This window comes from Chamaea fasciata, unplaced genomic scaffold (assembly GCF_029207755.1).
Source record: "Chamaea fasciata isolate MVZ Bird 193981 ecotype frontalis unplaced genomic scaffold, bChaFas1.0.hap1 SCAF_25, whole genome shotgun sequence".
NCBI lineage: Eukaryota > Metazoa > Chordata > Aves > Passeriformes > Sylviidae > Chamaea > Chamaea fasciata.
Genome location: NW_027094110.1, coordinates 3951117 through 3970127, shown reverse-complemented (window position 1 = coordinate 3970127; position 19011 = coordinate 3951117). Strand labels below are relative to the sequence as shown.

General features: G+C 44.3%; 1 protein-coding gene across 1 annotated transcript; it reads left to right on the top strand.

Annotated features, from left to right (window-relative positions):
* Window positions 1-127: 127 nt before the first annotated feature.
* Window positions 128-18900, top strand: RSBN1 (round spermatid basic protein 1). The gene is made up of 7 exons (XM_066203735.1): window positions 128-491; window positions 4027-4697; window positions 10677-10814; window positions 11218-11360; window positions 12226-12393; window positions 13459-13567; window positions 14132-18900. The coding sequence occupies exons 1-7, from the start codon at window positions 137-139 to the stop codon at window positions 14591-14593; spliced, it is 2046 nt and encodes a 681-aa protein (XP_066059832.1). The 5' UTR covers window positions 128-136; the 3' UTR covers window positions 14594-18900.
* Window positions 18901-19011: the final 111 nt, after the last annotated feature.

Below are 19011 nucleotides of genomic sequence, written 5' to 3'. Positions count from 1 at the left end.
CGCCGCCCACGTGACCCGCGCCGCGCGCACGCGCCCCCCGCTCGGGAACTACAGGTCCCAGGGTGCCCCGCGGCGGCGCGTGCGCGGCGGCGCCCGGCGCTCGGGCCATTTAAATGTGTGTGAGGGAGCCCCTGAAATGGCCGCGCAGGTCGCCGCGGTGCCGCGGGCCCCGGAGGAGCCGCCGCCGCCGCCCTCAGCGGACCGGCCCGCCCGGCCCCGCGGGCCCCGCCGCCGGCGGGCGGCACCCGGCGAGCCGCCGGCCGCCAAGCGGGCCCGGCCGAGCCAACCGCTGCTGGCGGGGCCCGGCCCGGCGGAGCCGCTGCCCCCGCCCGCCCTCCCCGCCGCCGCGGGGCTGTTCACCTTCTCCCCGCTCAGCCTCCCGCCGCCCGGGGAGCGCCGACACCACCACCGGCACCACGCCGAGCCCACCGGCCACAAGGCGAGGCGCGGCAGCCCCGCGGACGGCGCGGCGGGGCGGCCCGGCCAGCGAGGTGAGCGGCGGGGGGAGCGCGGGGGTCGCGGCGCCGGAGGATGCCCCGGGCGGGCTCGGCCGGGCGGGCGGCAGCGCCGCGCTGGGGCCCCGGGCGCACCTGTGGAGGGCAGCGGGCGGCGGCAGCGCGGCGGGCTCGGCGGCCCTGCTCCGGCCGTGTCGTAGAACGGGCACGGCGGTGCCGGCCCGCGGACGGAGCGCGGGGCGGCCGCGCTGCTCCTGCCGCTGTCAGAATCGCCCTCATCGCAGGGTCGGCGTGCGAGTGCTGTGGGAGTGAAGGTTTCTTCTCTCGGTGCTTGCATAAACGTGTGAGGAGCTGCTAGTGGTTTGGTTGTTTTTTTTTTTTTTAATTTTATTTTAATTGTTAGTTTTAATAAGTGGCCTGGGAAGGGATCTCGTGATTCCATACAAATGTTTCCAAGGCGGGTGTCAGAGGATGGTGCCAGGTTCTTTTCAGGAGTGCCCAGCAACAGGACAAGGGGGAGTAGCCATAAACTAAACCACAAGAAGTTCCTCCTCAACGTGAGGAAGAATTTCTTTCAATGAAGGGTGGCAGAGCACTGGAACAGGTGCCCGGGGAGGTCCTGGAAATCTCCCTATTCTGTGGGCATTCCAAACCCAAACCTGTGTCACCTGCTCCAGGTGACTCTGCCTTAGCAGGGGGGTTTCACTGGATGATCTCCAGCGTTCCATTCTAACCCGAATTATTCTGTGTTTTGTTTCATTAAAAGGCCAAAATATCTCTATATTTTGGTGTGTGCTGTGTGTGGTTTTGTTTGGGTTTTTTTTCAGCGGTACAGAGTGATTGTTTTGGTTCTGCTCAGAGATTTGTTGTAGTAGAAAGCTTCTTGGAGAAAGCAACATAGATAAAAAATAACTGCAAAAGCTGCTGTAATTAAAAATATAGTGTGGTGAATTGTGCTTGAGGAGTGTATGGGCGGGTTTTATGCCAAAGATGCACTTGCTTACAGAAGTCAAGTGTCTGTAGAGTAAACTCTAGATAGGATTGTCTTAAGAACAGACAAAACTGTTACTAGGAGAGGTTTTTCTCCACTGGTTAATGCTTCCACACCACTGTGCTTGAATAATGACTGTAAAAGCTTCTGATTGTAAACCTCTGCAGTTTTATCAGTGTTTATCAAGCAAAAATTTAGAGCAGTGTAACTTTGTAGACTGGAGTGTCACTGAGTCAGTTGTAACTCAGAATTCTATTAGGCCTCTTAACGAAGGCTTAAACAGCGTGAAAATGAGCATCGAAATTCCAGATTTGCAAAGGAAAGCCGTTTGCTCCTCACTGCCTGTCCTCAGCTGCAGTAGTGCCTTTTGGGATGGGGCTGTATTTCTTTTCCTGACTAGTTTTTATTTTGATATATAATCTAATTAAATTACCTCTTACATGGACTATACCGTGTTTATCTGTGGCCCCAGGTGACAGTGACCACTCCCACTGTTTCTGCTGTTTAATAATGGTTCTGGTTCTGTTGTGGGATGTCTGATCATTTTAGAGTAGCAGAGTTATTGGCGCTGCTGTCACTCTGCCTCTGTGCTGAGCCCAGAGTTTAGTGATCTGTCCACAGCTTTTTTTTGTGTTTGAGGTGCTGGAGGCTTTCTGTTAATTTAAAGGTATAATTAAAACTATATTTCCTTCAAGATTGCCAGGCATTATTCTAATGTCACTGTTTAGCTTCACTGAATACAGCAGTTCCTCACTGCAGTAGTGGGACTCTGCTGTGTTCAGTGGATCCAGCAGCAGCCAGGGCAGCTTTTATCCTGAAAACAGACAAGTGTTCCCTGGAAGCTCCCAAATCCTCTGTCTGTTATTAGGATATGGCTTCAAACAGGAAGATACTCTGAATTAATAAGCGTGAGGTTTTAAAACTCTACCCAAAAATCAGAAATGCTTAAAATAAGCGACCTGTAACAACCAAATGTTCTTAGAAATGTGCCTAGGGGAGTATTCTCGGACGCTCGGTGGTGGCATGAAATTCTTTTTTAGGACAAATACCTGGTGTGTGAATTGCGTTCACTCAGTGAGTGCAGCAGTGTCTGTGCTGAGAGCCCAGTGACTGAGCAGACCCTGCACTCCTCACGTCTGAGTCTTGCAGAAAAGCCCATTCCAAGAAGCGTTTAGGTTGACTTCCCAGAACAAGGGAGACTGCCCTGCTTTTCCTGGTTTCTTTGAAATAGAAAGATCAGGGCCTTTGCTGTTTGCAAGGGCTGCAACAGCACGGTGAAAACTTGTATTTCAGGTCCTGAGACTATTGTATGAAGTGAGGATTAAGCAATCAGCTCTTTCTTTGCTCCATGAGTAACCCTGTTCCTTACTCCAGGCTGTTACGAAGGTCAGCCCTCTCCAATGTCGAGCTCCGAGACCAAACCAGTAATGATCCAGTTAAACACTGGTTACACTGAGGAACCTGCAGCTGCCTATGTTTATCACTACACCCTTTCCCATAAAACACTGTAACATGGGTTTTTCTTTAAGTGCTCTAAGAGAATAAAGAGGGAATACCCATGTGCAGCCAAAGAAAGGAAATTGTATTAGGACAAAGCCATGTGCTGAGAGGAAATGGTAAAGCTGTAGTTACTGCCTCTTTGGTCAGGTGTTGCCTTCAGCAGCAGGTTGTTCTCATCCCCGTGGCTACCCTGCTAACACAGCTCCTGGAGATTTATGGGCATTGTTGGATGAAATGGTTCTTTTGATTCTGGCACATTAAAATCTTGTCTTGGCAATTGAGTTTTTACAGCTGGAGCATCAAGTTTTCTAATTACCTTTGCCCTGTGCTAAATGTTATTTGAATTAGTTTTTATTCTTGTAAGAAGAACAACTTAAACTATTCTATTTTTCCCTGACAGAACTACTTCTTTACATTTTATCTCTCAGCCTTTTAGAGGTTGATTAACCACAAAAAAAAACCCCAAACAACTGAAACAGGCTCTTAATTTCTTTCTCTCCATTAACTGAATCGTTAACTCTCAGACTGAATCTGTTGGTGTGATGATTTGGGTCCTTTAATTTCAAAAGATCAGCAATCTAAGATTTACTTAAGTGTTTTTACCTCTAAATGTAAGTAAAGCTTGTAGCTCGTCAGTGCTACTCTGTTTGCTTCTGTATCATGTGTCCAAAAGCAGGGAAGTGTTCTGTAATGAAAGTCTTAATGTTTAAATGTTACACATACTTGTTTATCCTCTTCCCCTGCATGGCACTGCCTTAAATGTCAGAAGTTATTAATGTACTTAATTATAGATGCTCTGAAATACAGACTCCTTTTAAAGGTATTCTAATAAATCAGTTAAAATTTGAAATATTTCTAAAATATTAAGCAAGAATTTTTGAAGTTTTCCTTAATTCAAGACTTTATTTGTATAATTATAGATACCCTGACTTTTGACTTAATTATCCTACCAAAAATGCAATGTTTTGCCATTGGTCAGTCTCCCTGGGAATAGATCCCTTCAGCCAGAGGCCTGAATTCTTTTGGGGTGAACATGCTGCAACTGCAGAACTCTAATCTCCTCTTTATTGTTGCTGCCAGAAACTCCAGATGAAAATGGCAAAACCCAGCGAGCTGACAGTCTTATTATGAAGAAGATAAAGAAAAAAAAGAAAAAGAAACACCGGGAAGACGTGAGGGGAAAACGCCTGAAGATGTACAACAAAGAGGTGCAGACAGTGTGCGCTGGCCTCACCCGCATCGACAAGGACACTCTGTCTCAAGGCCAGTGTGACAACCTGGAAATGAACAAGGAATCCTTCAGGTACCTGAAGGATGAGCAGCTGTGCAGGCTGAACTTGGGCATGCAGGAATACCGGGTCCCCCAGGGAGTGCAGACGCCCTTTGTGACACACCAGGAGCACTCTGTCCGCAGCAGCTTTCTCAAGACTGGCACTAAATTCAGTAACTTCATTCACGAGGAGCACCAGTCCAATGGAGGTGCCCTGGTCCTGCATGCTTACATGGATGAACTCTCATTTTTGTCTCCAGTGGAGATGGAGAGATTTGCAGAAGAGTTTCTTGCGTTGTCGTTCAGCGAAAATGATAAAAATGCAGCTTACTATGCTTTAGCCATAGTGCACGGAGCAGCTGCCTATTTACCAGACTTCCTGGATTACTTTGCTTTTAACTTTCCAAACACTCCAGTGAAAATGGAAATTTTGGGCAAGAAGGACATTGAAACAACAACAATTTCAAATTTTCACTCTCAGGTAAGAATTATTCAAAAGCATAAACGTTGCACAGTGCCTAGATTTGATTAATCTCAGTAACCCGGAGCAGACATGATTTTAAATAGACAAGTCATAAATGTATTTTCTAAGCAGATGAAGAAAGGTGATGTTAGGACTACGCTACTGTGCTGTTTATTCCTGCTTCTGCTTAAAGCTTTTCTGTGCTCCTGGTAGCTGGTGAATCACACCTCAGACCTGAGAAAAGATCTGCACTGAGCATCTTTTTCTTCTAAACTTGGGAAAACACTGAGATTGCTCAAAACAACAGCCAAGTCTGCCTCAAGAGTTGCGTAGACTGCAAATGCTAACACTGTCTCTCCAGTCAGTAGAGCTGAGGTTTGTTTCTGGGGTCTTGCGGTTGTTGTTTTAGCCATGACATCACTTTTCATGTTTCAGTATATCTGATTCACAAAGTTTTTGACATCTTAATTCCCTCAGTACCTTATGCTGTTTAAACTCTCTAACTTGAAGGTGGTTAGAAGATCTTTTAAATTGCCTTGGAAAAGAAATTTCATTTTATTTACTCCCTTGGTTTCCATGGTAGGCTTGAGCTAGTTTAAATTCTGAAACTGTATCTCCATGTAACTTAAACGGATGCAACAGTAAAAACTAAGCTAATTTTAAGATTTAATCTCTTGGATTTTAGTCTTGTGATCAAACTCAGAGTATCTATGAGTATACCACAAGATTACAGTTTAGATAAATTTTTTTGATGGAATAAAGCTTCTTTCTGTTTAGTCTGAGAATGGATCTAAACTGCTGATTACCTTTAAGGTCTTTACTGGAAACGTTAATTACATTTACTGGTTCACCTGTTGGGAGGATAAACCTGAAACTCTGTAGTGGAGTTCGGTTCAATATGATAGGAACACACCTTTGACAACAGATTTTGGAGTGTTAGTGCCTGTGGACGGGCAGTTTGGATCTCTGCAGGGTTTACTAAATGCTCATAAGAAAGCATTGGAGAAACAATTTGTGCTTTACAGAAAGTTGCTGCATGGTCTCTGTGAAGTCTTTGAATAGCATTAAGTGAATAATTGTGACACTTGGCTTTTTGTTTGACTGTGATTTGCTGCTGCAGCACTTATTTTAACCAGCTTCTGTTTCTTGGCTGAAGTATTTCTTTGTGCTGACAGAGTTGTGTCTGGGTCAGAGTACCCCAAAACAGGCTCTGAGCACACGAACCACTGCTGTGGGCAATGGCACTTCTGCACAGCACGCACCTGAAATGTGTCCACAGGCCAGGCTTTACACTCTTCTGTATTAATGATTTATCTGTGTTCTTTAGTGTCCTGATTGCATTCTGGCTTCAGCACATGTGATGACCCCTGGAATGGCTAAATAGAGCCTCTGTAATGTTTAACAATTGCATTTTTTCTCGGTGAATGTCCTGTGAACACGGATACTGGCACTATAAATACACGTGAGGAATGTATGGTAATAAATAAGAGGCTTTGCTGGGTTATAGTCTGCTGGTGCTTCAATTAATTCTATTTTAAGTACTGTCTAAACTTGATTAAGATTGAGTCATGACATAAGGTTCAGTTGGTCTAAACCACTTCTCTAAACCCAGCTCCAGCATGACCTGGTTAATCCTCTGTGGCTGAAGTGTGTTAGTGCAGCCCTCCCTGAGCAAACAGAGCAGGGAGCTGTCACAGGCAGTCTTCAGAGAATACAGATGATGGAAAAGCTGAAGGAAACATTGAAATTGGTGCTGGGTTCACCCAGGTTTTGCAGGCTGGCTTGTCTTGGGATGGAGAAGTCTGCAGTGCCCTGCTGAGGGCCTGGGCTGGTGAACCTGGTTGTTTGCTGCTGTTCCTTGGCAGCTCTGCTGAGGGATGAACACATTGGCCAAGCCTCACTTTTCACCATTCTGTATGAGAAATGCACAGCACAGCAGCACTTCATACTTGTGCTGCTGCAGATTAAACATGTTGCACTATTGTATGTTGTAACACTGATTATTTAGAGTTAAGTTGCTCCCATTCTGGGTTCCTTCTCTGTGCATGGGTTTGTTCTCTGCAGTGACCTATCCCGAAGGGATTTGGAGCATTAGAGAGTCTTGAATCCTGAAGATTCAGTGTCAAGAAATCAAAATTTGTCCTGTAAACTGCAACTTGATGTGGCCTTTGCACAATATTCAGCTGGTTTGTGTTTTTAGAAAAACTGAATTGTAGTATTCAAAACAAGGACTTTAATCTGAAGGACTTGGTAAATCTGGTGATAATTAACTGCCTTGCAAGGTGGATTCCTTTGTTCTCAGGGCAGTGAGTTTATAGCAGAGCATTCCAACGTGTATTTGTTACATAAACGTTTGGTTTCAGCATCTTAAAATAATTAAGCTTCAGTGTCCTCTGGATTTTTTGCTTGCATTGGCTCTCATTGGTTCTAATGCTTCTGTGCTGGAGCTCAGCTTTAGTGTGGAGCTGTTCACTTGGGCTGAGAGCTTTCAAGACTCAAATCACTGAGCAGTAATTTGTAAGCTTTCCTCACATAAGGCCACGCTTTAATTTGCAAGCTCTTTGCAGTGCAGCTAGAATGAACTCTTATTTTCCTTATCACTTGTTTCAGTACAACTGCTTCCACTCAGTGAATGGGAATATATTTAGAGTTAAAAAAAAAAATCACTTCTGCTTTTTTTCCCCGACTGATCAACTGCCTGATGAATTCTCTCTGTGATCCAAAGAACAGTTAGGCTGTCACAGAGGGTGTGTGGGGGTTCTGGGAAGAGGCCAGGAAAGAGAATTGGGGAAGTAGGTTTTGCATAAGCTGCTGTTCCTTCTGGGAAGAAGGTGGGAGAAGCAGCCAACAGGTGATAACTGGGTATGTTTTCTTACTCCTGCTGTTCAGAACAGGTTACTCTGTTCCTGACAGCTTTGGCTCATGAACGACATCACAGTTTGTCTGCCCCGTGTGAACTTCTCTGATTCTGGAAGGGTAATTTCTTTTTTTAGCAGTAGCTACCAAAGTATGAAATGGAGAAATTGTGCATCTGTACTGCAAACTTCATTTGGTTTGTCACTAAAGCCATATAAACAATGCCCAGTGGTCCTGGACTGTGTCAGATTTTAGTCAAACGTGTCACCCTTGCTGTGCTGGCATGTCACTGCCTTGTCCTTCAGCGGGAGCCAGCCTTGTGCTCTTTCTTCCTTGTAGCCGAGTGTTTGTGTGGTTGGTTTTATAGCTGACTTGGCATGCTGAAATATTGTTGCTGTCAACTGATTCATGCTTTTCTTGCAACTGGAGAGAAACTTCTGAGACTTAACCTCATTTGTCTCCAGCTGATGCCTCATCTGTGTGTCCTCTTGTCACCCTGTGCTGCTCACTTAACCCGTGGTGAGGCTGGGGAGGCTCAGGAACATGCAAATCAACACCAGCTCTAGGCCTCTGACAGGAAACACTGCCTCTGTCTGCTTCTGTTCTTACCCACGTGTGGAAACAGTGGAAATGCTGATAGGCACATGGTGCAGCTGAGAGAAAATGTCCCCGTGAGCACTGGAGCTAATTTTAAACATGCCCATCCCTCGCTGTCAGTGTGGGGGGTGTGAGGTCTGCACAGCACTGATGGCTGGGTGGCATTTGAAAGGGCACAGGCTGCCTGAGTGGTCTTACTGGCCCCATTGGCCTTTTGCAGCAGTTAAAACAGTGGCAGTGACTGCTGGGGATCCACTGCTGCTTTCAAAGCAGCACAGGGAACAAATTCTGGCAAGGGAGGTGCTGTGGAAATAAGTTACTGACTTCTGGCAGCCACGTGAACTGGAGTGACCCCAGCTAAATTCCTAAACAGGAGTTCAACTTTAAACAAAAACAAAAACCACTGAGAGAGGTCTTAATGGATATAACAAAGTGGCTCCAGCTATTTCATCATCTCAGCTTTCTTCCCTGCAGTGAGGGGTGCACACAGGTGACTGTGGGGTGAGTGGAGCCAAGAGGAAACCTGGAGCACCTGGTGAATGAAAGGCCAAAGCAGTTTGCTGTGCTGCAGGCAGGTGATCACTCAGGGGACACTAAACTACCCCGCTGTAAAGTGAGAGCAGAATGCCTGTTCTTTTGGAAATTCATTACATCATATTCTTGAGAGCACTGGCCTAACCAGGAGTGTTGGTGTTTGCTGCTCAGAAGGAATTAAGAATGAGAGAGAAGATATTTTTAAAGAACTGAAGAAGTTTTTTATGGCATATTAAACTAGTAGATCCCCTGTGATTGAGGTGCTTGAGATGAATAGTACAGCCTGCTGGGGATTGCTGTGAGTTTGTGCATGTTTTCAGTGTGAACATGTCTGGAGTTTAATTCTCAAGTCTGTTATATTCCTTTAATTTCTATTAAAAACTAGCAAAGCATTGAAATCCAGTATTTCCCTGAAGTATTTCTACTGTTTCCTTTAAAATCCCTGAGTTCTTGTCTATTTTTTCATTGTTCCAGTGCATTAAAGAAAAACAAAGCTTCTCATTTTTCACTTCCTTTGAAAGCATTACAAGGAAAAACTGCATATGGAATTATAATTCATTTTAACTCATGACAAATACGTGTAAAATAATAGTGACTCTCACCAGGTGGTTTCAGCAGCACAGATCTCATCTGGAAGGAGTCTGTCTCCACTTACATAAACAGCGCCAGGTGGTTAAACTTCACTGGATAAGGACCAGAGCACTTCAGTCCTTAGTTTTTCTGTAGGTGCACAGGACTAAAATATTGCTGTGGTGTTCCAGTGCTCCTGCTCTAAGCTGCATTCAGCAAATAGAGTGAACTAAACTCCTATAATTATCTATAGTTGCTGCTGGAGGATAAAATTGCAGCAGTAACTCTATTCTTCCTTTATTAGTCTCTCTTAAGTTATCTTTAGCAACTGCATGGAGTAGTTTAATGACATCTGGTTTGCTGGCTGAACTTGCAAAACTGAAACTAAACTTAAAGCTAAGCTGCTGCATCCATGTATCTGTAAGTGCAGCTATAAAATGCATCACACTGTGTGAACAGGACTGTTAAACTGCAAATTTAGCAGTGATTCTATTCTGCCCCACCACTCAGCCAGGGAGAGCAGCTGGAGGTTTTCACCCCTAGAACGCTGAAGGGTGGTGGAAGGCTGGGGCTCAGGCACAGCTGAGTGTGCAGAACAGATTTGTGCTCTGTAGAACTTGTGCTCTGTAACATCAATTAGCTGTGGTGTCAACACAGAACCTCCTCTGTGGCCACATGGCACATCCCAGCTGCACTCCATAGGATGAGGCTGCACAACGCTGGAGTCCTGCCGTTGGCTCTCCTCTGGGAACAGGAAATTGGCAAGAAAAGTTTCCAGATGACCTGGGAAGTGGGACAGTGTGTGTTCTAGAGGATGTCCACAAGCTGTGACATTAAAGTGTTTCTGGCAGCAGGTTCTACTGCAAATGGTAATCCTAAAATTCTTCTCCATGAGCACTGCCACCTCTCATTTCCTCTGGTTTTTGTGCAGTTTTCTGTGTATACTATAACAGTATCCCCAGAACCGCTGCATGAAGGACACTGAGGTTTTTCACTGCAGTCCCAGGGGAAGGACCTCAGGGACGGGACTGAAATGAGGAATGTGCCTGTCCCAGGAGCATCCGGTTTGAAATGGAGAAGCAACAGTCCAACTGCACAAACGAGTGGGAAGTTGAAGCTTGCTGGTGAAAGACTGAGTCACAATGAAACCTTGTGTGGTTGTTTTCTCAAGTCAGCCTGGAAGTGTTGAATTGTTCCTGAATTAGTTAAACATTCACTTGCTGTTATTCAAACTTCAGAAGGATTTCCTGTCAGTACAGGCACGAGTCCTTTCTTTCTCTTCTGTTCTAAACAGTCCCCGTGTGTATTCCTAAAGGCACATCTGCTGGAACAGATGTAGATGAGTCCAAGATTGATCGCAGCTATGTTAGATGAGTTAGTTTTAATCTCCTGTGAGAGAACTAAAGCTGTGCTGGTATTGTGTCTGTGTCTGGCCCCCAGGTCAATCGGACGTACTGCTGCGGCACCTACAGAGCAGGACCCATGCGCCAGATCAGCCTGGTGGGAGCCGTGGATGAAGAAGTGGGGGACTACTTCCCAGAATTCCTAGATATGTTGGAAGAATCTCCATTTCTTAGAGTAAGCAGTAACTTGTGATGTGTTCAGAGCACTCTAGGTGTTTAAGCAATTGTTAGGTTTCTAAGTAATTAGAAACTGTAAGGTATTTTCTTTATTGATGTGCTTATTTGAGCTACTGAGGTTCATTCTTTCCTGTGCTGATTGAAAGGCATGGAATGAGGTGGCTAATTAAAAAAAAAAAAATCAAGTTTATTATATATACATGCACTTCTACTTCCCTAAAAACTATGCTTGATAAAATTAGCTTGGAATATCTTTTCCCTCTCAAGCTTAGTGTCTATGCAATTCTTTTGACAGCAGATTTGAACCAGTTTTATCAAAGGCATCATGAAATTTTTCTATCTCACCCAGTGTTTTGTGTTATGTGTGTTTTGTGGGTTGTTTTGTTCCTATTTTCTTTTAGATGACTTTGCCCTGGGGGACTCTTTCCAGTCTCAGACTGCAGTGCAGGTCCCAGAGTGACGATGGGCCCATCATGTGGGTGAGGCCGGGAGAGCAGATGATCCCCACAGCTGATATGCCAAAATCACCCTTCAAACGGCGCCGGTAAGGTTTGGGTTTCCTTCTGTACTCGAGGCAAAACACTGCAGTTAAGTCTCTGCCAGATTTGAGAACAAAAGCAAATGTGATGTGTAACTGGCTCTTCAGAGGACTAATTCAGATTTAAGTTTCACTTTCACTTTGTTTCAGATTGGCTCAGCTGATAAAGCAAATGTTACCTGTGATGGTTATTTTATTTCACTACTTCTGACAGTATCTTTCAGTACTTCTCACATATCCTAGATCAGTGCTTTAAGATTAAAACCTCTTTTTATTATCCTTCAGGAGACCTAAATCATCTTACTTCTGTGGTAAGGGCAGGTGGAATGCTGTAAAACAGCAGAGATCCTTCTACTGCTCATGCTGCATTCTCATGTCAGTGCTAAAGCACATGTAGCACTGCCTGCCCAGGAATTATTGTCTAGTCTTGCTTTCTGTCTCTGAAATTTCAGAGTGTTGTAAGACAATTTTCAGGAGATTTGGAAGCAGGATTTAGAATTTGGAAGCACTGTTCTAATTGTTGTATCAAGAAGAATTTTTGGATGTACTCCCAAATAACTCTGTAAGATAGCTCTATTTTACATAAAAACAATGTATTCATACAATACATTCTTGGAGGAAGTATTTCAGCACAAGCGAACACAAAGATTATGTGATTTGATTTGTTTTGTAAAGTTTGATCTCATAACCCAAATCATACTTTGCTGGTTTTGTTTCAATCTTTCACCAAATAAACACCTAGAAAAAATCCGAGGGAAGTGCTTTGTTCCCATGAAGCCTGCAGCACCCAGAATTTTCAGATTGTTTCAATCCAAACGTTAATTTTCGAGCAGCAGGGCCATTTTTAGTGTGTGTTCTTATCCCGTTGCAGGTCCATGAACGAGATCAAGAACCTGCAGTACCTACCTCGGACCAGCGAGCCCCGCGAGGTCCTGTTCGAGGACAGGACCAGAGCTCACGCCGACCACGTGGGGCAGGGCTTTGACTGGCAGAGCACAGCTGCTGTTGGAGTGCTCAAGGCTGTGCAGTTTGGGGAATGGTAAGTGCTGCTGGGATGCAGCTATCCTTTTTTTTTTTTCAGTCTTTGCAAAACAAACCTTGTCAGAAATGGTTTAAACCCTATAATGAGACAGTCGCTGGGATCGTCTGCCCAGGGAGGTGATGGAGTCACTGGTTTAAAAATAAAGCCTGGACGTGGCACTCAGTGCCATGGTTTAGTTGACGAGGAGGTGTTAGGTCATAGCTTGGACTAGATGATCTTAAAGGTCTTTTCCAACCTAGTTCGTTCTGTGATTCAAAAGCTGCACAGAGCTGAATACCTCAAGCTGTGTACCTCCTGTTTTTCCATCTTGAGGCAGTAAAAAAAAAACTGTAACAGCAGCTTGCAGAATATTTTAGTGATATGCAAAAACCTTAAACTTGGACCGTCATCCTTGATTATTCTTTTCTTGGGCAGGTATATTAATTCTACCTTTTGTACCTGTAGTCTCAGAGCTCAGTGTAATTAATTTCACAGCTGCAGTGCTTTCTCAGGTCATGTACCCAGGATATTGCTGTTGACCTTGCAGAGAAACTGGACTTGCATTATTGTAATAGCTAGAAATTATAGTAGAAATTGGATAGCATGATTAGCAATATCATTAGAATAAAAGAGGCCAGTATTTCCTATACTCTGGTTCACAGCTGTTGAATAAATCTCCTCACTGCTTTAACTTCAGTGTTACTTTGTAATTTTACGTTTTTCCCTTAAGGCAGAATTATTCTGTCCAATTACAGAATGGAAGAATTGAGGTAAATTGTGGTTCCTAGAACACAGAGAACTTTGATAGTGGCAGTTTGAACCTGGTTCTCAGGCTTTTCAGTATATTGTCCATGCCAACATTGCTTCAGTTGTGAATGCAGCAAAAATGGAGAAAGAAAAAAGGGAAATCTATGAATTATCCCTCTTTTCCAAAATAATACACTATTGAGAAGTGTTGAGACTTTGTGCACAGTGTAACACTGGAGCAGGGCATTAGTTCAATGAAGCTTTCTGCTGGGGAGAGCTGTAATGCTCTGTAACTCAAATACTTCCAAAATTCTTGGATTTCTCTCTTTTCCCTAGGAGTGACCAGCCTCGGATAACCAAAGATGTGGTTTGTTTTCATGCTGAAGACTTCACTGATGTTGTGCAGAGACTTCAGCTGGACCTGCATGAACCTCCAGTGTCACAGGTATCAAATCTGCCCTCATGACAGCTCATTCCTGGTGTTTTGGGAGGAGTTTCTGACAGATCCCAGCTTCTCCCTAAAGTCAGCCCTTTTGTATCCCCTCAGTTCTCAGCTCTCTTGGGTAAATTTCCTTGTGTTTCAGGTTAAAATAGTTCAGCTGGAAAGGGACCTTTTTCTTTTCCTTTCCCCCAAGCTGGGGTTCATGCTGTGAGTCCCAGGGTGTGCTATAGAAACAATCTGTTGATTAAGCCATGTGTGCCTGTTGCTGCTTTTTTTGTGATGTCTGATGTTGTCTTAGGCTATGGAAACATCTAAACTCAGTCCTGCCAGTCCAAACAGTGCAGCCCATTGTTGTTTTTAACTGTAACGATAGAAACCTCTTCATTCTCCTCTCAAGATGTGCACATCTGAAAAATTGTATTTTAAAAGTCCAGTTCTCATTTGAATTTGAAGTTTTACCCATGAAACAAAAACATTCTGATTTAGACATGAATTCACTTGAAAATAGGAAGATCCTGGATTGTTTGAAGAGTTTACCACTAACTTTCCCATCTCTCCTTCTCCCAGTGTGTTCAATGGGTGGACGAAGCCAAACTAAACCAAATGAGACGGGAAGGCATTCGCTATGCTAGGATTCAGTTGTGTGACAATGACATCTACTTCATCCCTAGAAATGTCATTCATCAGTTCAAAACAGTGTCAGCAGTCTGCAGCTTAGCCTGGCACATCAGACTCAAACAGTATCACCCCGTGGGGGAGACTTCTCCAAAAGCAGAGAGCAATTCAAGCCTGAACAGTGATGTCCCTGGAAACACAGAGGCAGAAGGTGAACCCCAAGGTGTGAGTGTAAAAATAGAGTCTGAAGAACCAGGTATAGAAATTCAGCTTGCCCCAGGGGTGCTCTCCTCCTCTGTTTCTTCAATATCAGGACTTGTGCAACCAGATCAGGTGGCCCAGCCCCTTCCAGGTTTTAAAATAGAGTCTGATCAGCAACACAATCCACAGGATCATGCAGGCTCTTCTGTGTGATATGTATATATTCAAACATTTTTTAAACAACTTTTTAAAATTTTGATGTGAAGTTATAGTTTTATAACTGGCTTATGTTTTATTGGAGAAATCTTGCCTATAATTCTATAAAGAAAGGTGACATTCCAAAATGTCAAGCATATCTTTTTTACACAGATTATGCAAAATTCAAGTTGTATTTTAACCCCTTAGTACAACCTGTAACAGTGGTCTACCACTTCTTTCTGTTTAAGTAAAGAGATGTTGAATATCTTCTCAAAGTCAGATTGAAATTCCTCCAGGAACGTGAAATGATTGAACTCCATTGGTCAGTGTTATTTCCCTACTTTTACTTTATCTCTGATCTTCACCAGAAAGTGATGCTTTTGTAGAAGACTTGCAAAGTGACTTCCCCATCTCATTTTAATTGCTTAAAAAAGTAAAAAAGAAAAAAAAGGAAAAAAAAAAGAAAAAATAGAGAAAGCACAGCACTTTTGATGATTTGTGGAATTTTTGGTATGTCTGTTCTTGGTTTATATACAAGCTATAGAAATTGATGTTTCTTACAGTTCCTACAAGGGTGACCTGTAAAAAGAACTGAAGCAAGTGTCTGATTCCTGTTGAAATGCAATGACTTACTGACCTAACACTTCTCATAGCACTGCTTATGTTGTTTGGTGTGAGGGTTTTTGCTTCCAAAATACATCTTCCCTGACCGTGATAAACGATAGTGTCAAAATTAGAGAACCTCTTGGTAGTCTTTGTGGAGGAAACTGCTATCTTTGAGCACTTTAAGGCTTTAAAATACTTAACCAACTCGGCAGCTTGTTTTGATCGGGTCGTAACGTGTCCAATGGATCCACACTTTCCCTTGTACTGATGCACTTAATAGAATAAGCATTGAGCTGATACCTGACTTCCTAGAATAAGGACAGCCTTACTGTGTAAGTTCTGTATTAGTATTTCACAATAAAAAATCTTTTGGCGTTGGACTGCTTTTTCCACGTGTAGCTCCTGGGTGCCCAGTTACTGTGGAAAAATCAGCAGCACATGCTCAATGTGTAGAGTGTCAGCTATCAACAGTTTTTAAACGATCTTTCAATATTTCTGGATGTTAACGTGTAATCTGTATTTGACTTTCACTCACCCCGTTTCTTACTGCCCTTTCCAGTCATCAAAAGGAAAAGTCCCTTTTCCCTCTCCCTCCCCCCCCCTCCCCACATTTAGAGTACAAGTTGGGGTTTGGTGCAACTTAAGCTGTCTCCAGATAACTTTATTTGTTCTAATCCTCACTGGGGTAGGAAAGATTTGAAACACTATGTTAGACTAGACAAAAGCAAAGATGCTGTGTTAGTTCTGGATGCATCTTTTTAATATCAATTATTACTCTTCTCTTTATAAGGGTCTCTAAAATATGTTACTCTATTATAAATCTTACTTTGTGCAATATTGTTTGTGTAGGCTTTTATATACATATTAGCACCTCAGTGTAGAGGTCACTATTTTAAACTGATAGAGAAATAATCCTCAGAAGATACTGCAGTGATTAGTTAGAACCTGTATTACTCCTTATGTGTATGTATGTATTGTCTTCGGTACAAAAATGAGGACTAGGAAATATTTCAATTTAAAACTAATTTACAGATTGAAGTGGTAGTGACTCGTTTAGTAATCTGTGTAAATAAGGTGTTAGAATGGAAAGCTTTTATGATGAGAAGTAATGTGATTCATGCAGGGGTGTAATTTAATCTTAGCAGAAATTCTAGATGACTCAGCGCGGCTCAGGAACGAGCCGTCAGTTCTCTGGTGGGTTTTTTTCCACTTTTTATGTTGAGAGGAATTTCATAGCTTTAAGGGTTGTGCAAAGTAAAATTCCTCACAGGCAATAGTGGTTTCAGTTCATCCTTCACATTCAAAGATTCCCCAGGGGTGTTCTCTTTCCTTTTGACCAAGTCTGCGAGTCTTCCACGTGCCCGTTCCGCGCCCCTCCCGTGCTGCTCTGGCCCTTCCCTGGCAGCCAGCACTGATCTCTCAGGAACTGTCACACCTGCAGGGGCCAAGCAAGCCTGCAGAGGCAGAATAAACAGAGTGAGAGCCCCCATGCACCAGCCTGTCTGTTTATTGGGAAAATTGGAATGGAATGAAATCCATTTGGAAGTCCTCTGAAAATTCTAATAGCACGTTTTCAAATGGATGAAGGAAGACCAGGGTGGTTTGTGCTACTTTCCAAGCTGTAGCTGTAGTGAAATCTGTCACAACAGCCTGAAAATCAGCCTACAAATACCCGGAAAATGCTCTGGCTTCCTCTTGCATGGAGGGCCATGACCAATAGCATCATGCTCTCTGTGCTCTGCTCAGTTACTAACTTAAAACCTAATGTCAGATTGAAATGCGCATAAATAAAGGTATCTCTGAATGACCTGAATGTTGCTGATGCTATACTATTTTGGAAGACTGAGGGAGAGAGGAACAAGCTGTTTAAGAATCTCTTACTAAATCCATGCTCAGCTTTGCTGTGCTTTAACCAAACTGGCAGACTTTCAAATTCCACCTCAGCTCTGGATGTAAAGTGTGAGAGGGATTGCTCGGGAAGCTGCTCACTCTCCAGCCATTGCTTCAGTTGCCTGCAACAAAACCTTGATGGCACAAAGGCAAATGTTTTCCAGCCCAAGACCTGTAGAACACTGATTTTTTTTTTTTATGAGCTAGAGCAGTTTGGACAGGAAGTATGAGTTCAAGCCACTTAGTGTTTGAGCAGAACAAAACCAGTAAATATTACTGAATATCTCATGTCAAATAGCTGCTATTTGATTTTCTCCATGATTTCATAAAGCAGGCTCCTTAATGAGCTAATCAAACTTTGGCACATTTGATGGCTCATTCTAAAGCTGAGAAAGTTGGGGCTGTTCAGTGTGGACACCTCACGGCCCCTTCCAGGATCTGCAGGGGCTACAGGGAGGCTGGAGAGGGGCTGTTCGTCAGGAACTGAGTGACAGGACAAGGGGGAATCAAACGAGGAGGAAATTAGGTTAGAGATAAGGAAGAAATTTGGTGGGTGGTGAGGATCTGGTTGCTCAGGGAGGTTTGTGGATGCACCAACCCTGGAAGTTTTCAAAGCCAGGTTGAGCAGCCTGGCCCAGTGGGAGGTGTCCCTGCACACGGCAGAGAGTTGGGACCGGGTGATTTTTAAGGTCCATTCCAACATCTTAACATTCTGTTATTCTCAGTGGAAAGCAGATACAGAACAGTTCCTAAATATGAATGTGCTGGTCAGTTACTGCAAATCCTCCATGCTCCATTTATGAGGATCTGCTCTGTCATGTGTGTCCGGTAGAAAACACTCCAGCTTTGTGCTGGAGACAGCTGTCACTGACCAAGTGCTCTGTCTGTGAAACAGAACTGAGGCTTAGGCTCCACTTTAAATCGAGTGCTGGTGACTAAAGCATCCCAGGGCTAAAGGCAAGTGGCTCAGCTGTGCTAGCAATGGACTCACAAATGCAGTGTAAAGCTGAAATAGCGGCTGGCTTTGGTTTCCTCTCTCCTCTAGACAAACTCCAGGTCGCTTTGTGCAGGTTCCTGCCACCTTCTCTTCCAGGAAGGGGGGACTCCACCAGGTGTTCCCAGGGGATTCATAAGGGACACTTTTCACAGGGGCTCTGCTGTGCTCTGCCAGCTTTACTGCGTGTTACAGTTCAGTTCCCCTGGACAAGGCAAATTGTCAGAGCTTTCCCCAAATCCTTCATGGAGCGTGACCGCCCCGCTTTGGGGTGGGGAATGAGCTGAGTGATGAACTCTGCAATTGCAGTTCCCGAGGAGTGCTGAGCCTGTGCAGCCCCGTGCTGGCTGAGGGGCTGGGAGAGGAGCGGAGGGATCCTTTCCTCTCCCCCAGAGCCTGTTCTGTCCCTTCCCGTGGGCTCTGAGCAGTGGCCAGGGCACCCCGAGCATTCAGACAAACACCCGCTTTCTCCTGATCTCTCTGTACAACATGTAAAGATACCGACTCCTGTATTGCTGTTTCGTGATTTAATTTGATTTGATTGGCAGCTACGATTATTTTTTTCTGTGGTTTTAATTTATCTAAGGTCTCTGCCTCCAGAGGACGTGTACAATTGCCTGGACGACTGTTTGCTTTGTGCGGCCTTAGTGTATTTATTGACATTCGCGCGTGTGCGGGGGCGGCCCCGCGCCCCCCCGCGCTGTCGGTAGCTGACTGTACACCAGTGTCAAACTGTTAAGCTATTTCTTTGTAAAATAGTCCTGCGGAATGCATAGAATTTTTTTCCTGTAAAGTATTTTTTTAATAAACAAAAGTCTGATTTTGTCCTTTACCCGCCTGGGCGCTTCTTTCCTCTGCGGCTGGGGCGGGGGGGAGGGTGCTCGGCGCTCGACTGCCGCTGCCTGGGCGGGTGAGGGGGGGGCGGCAGGCGGAGCCAATCGAG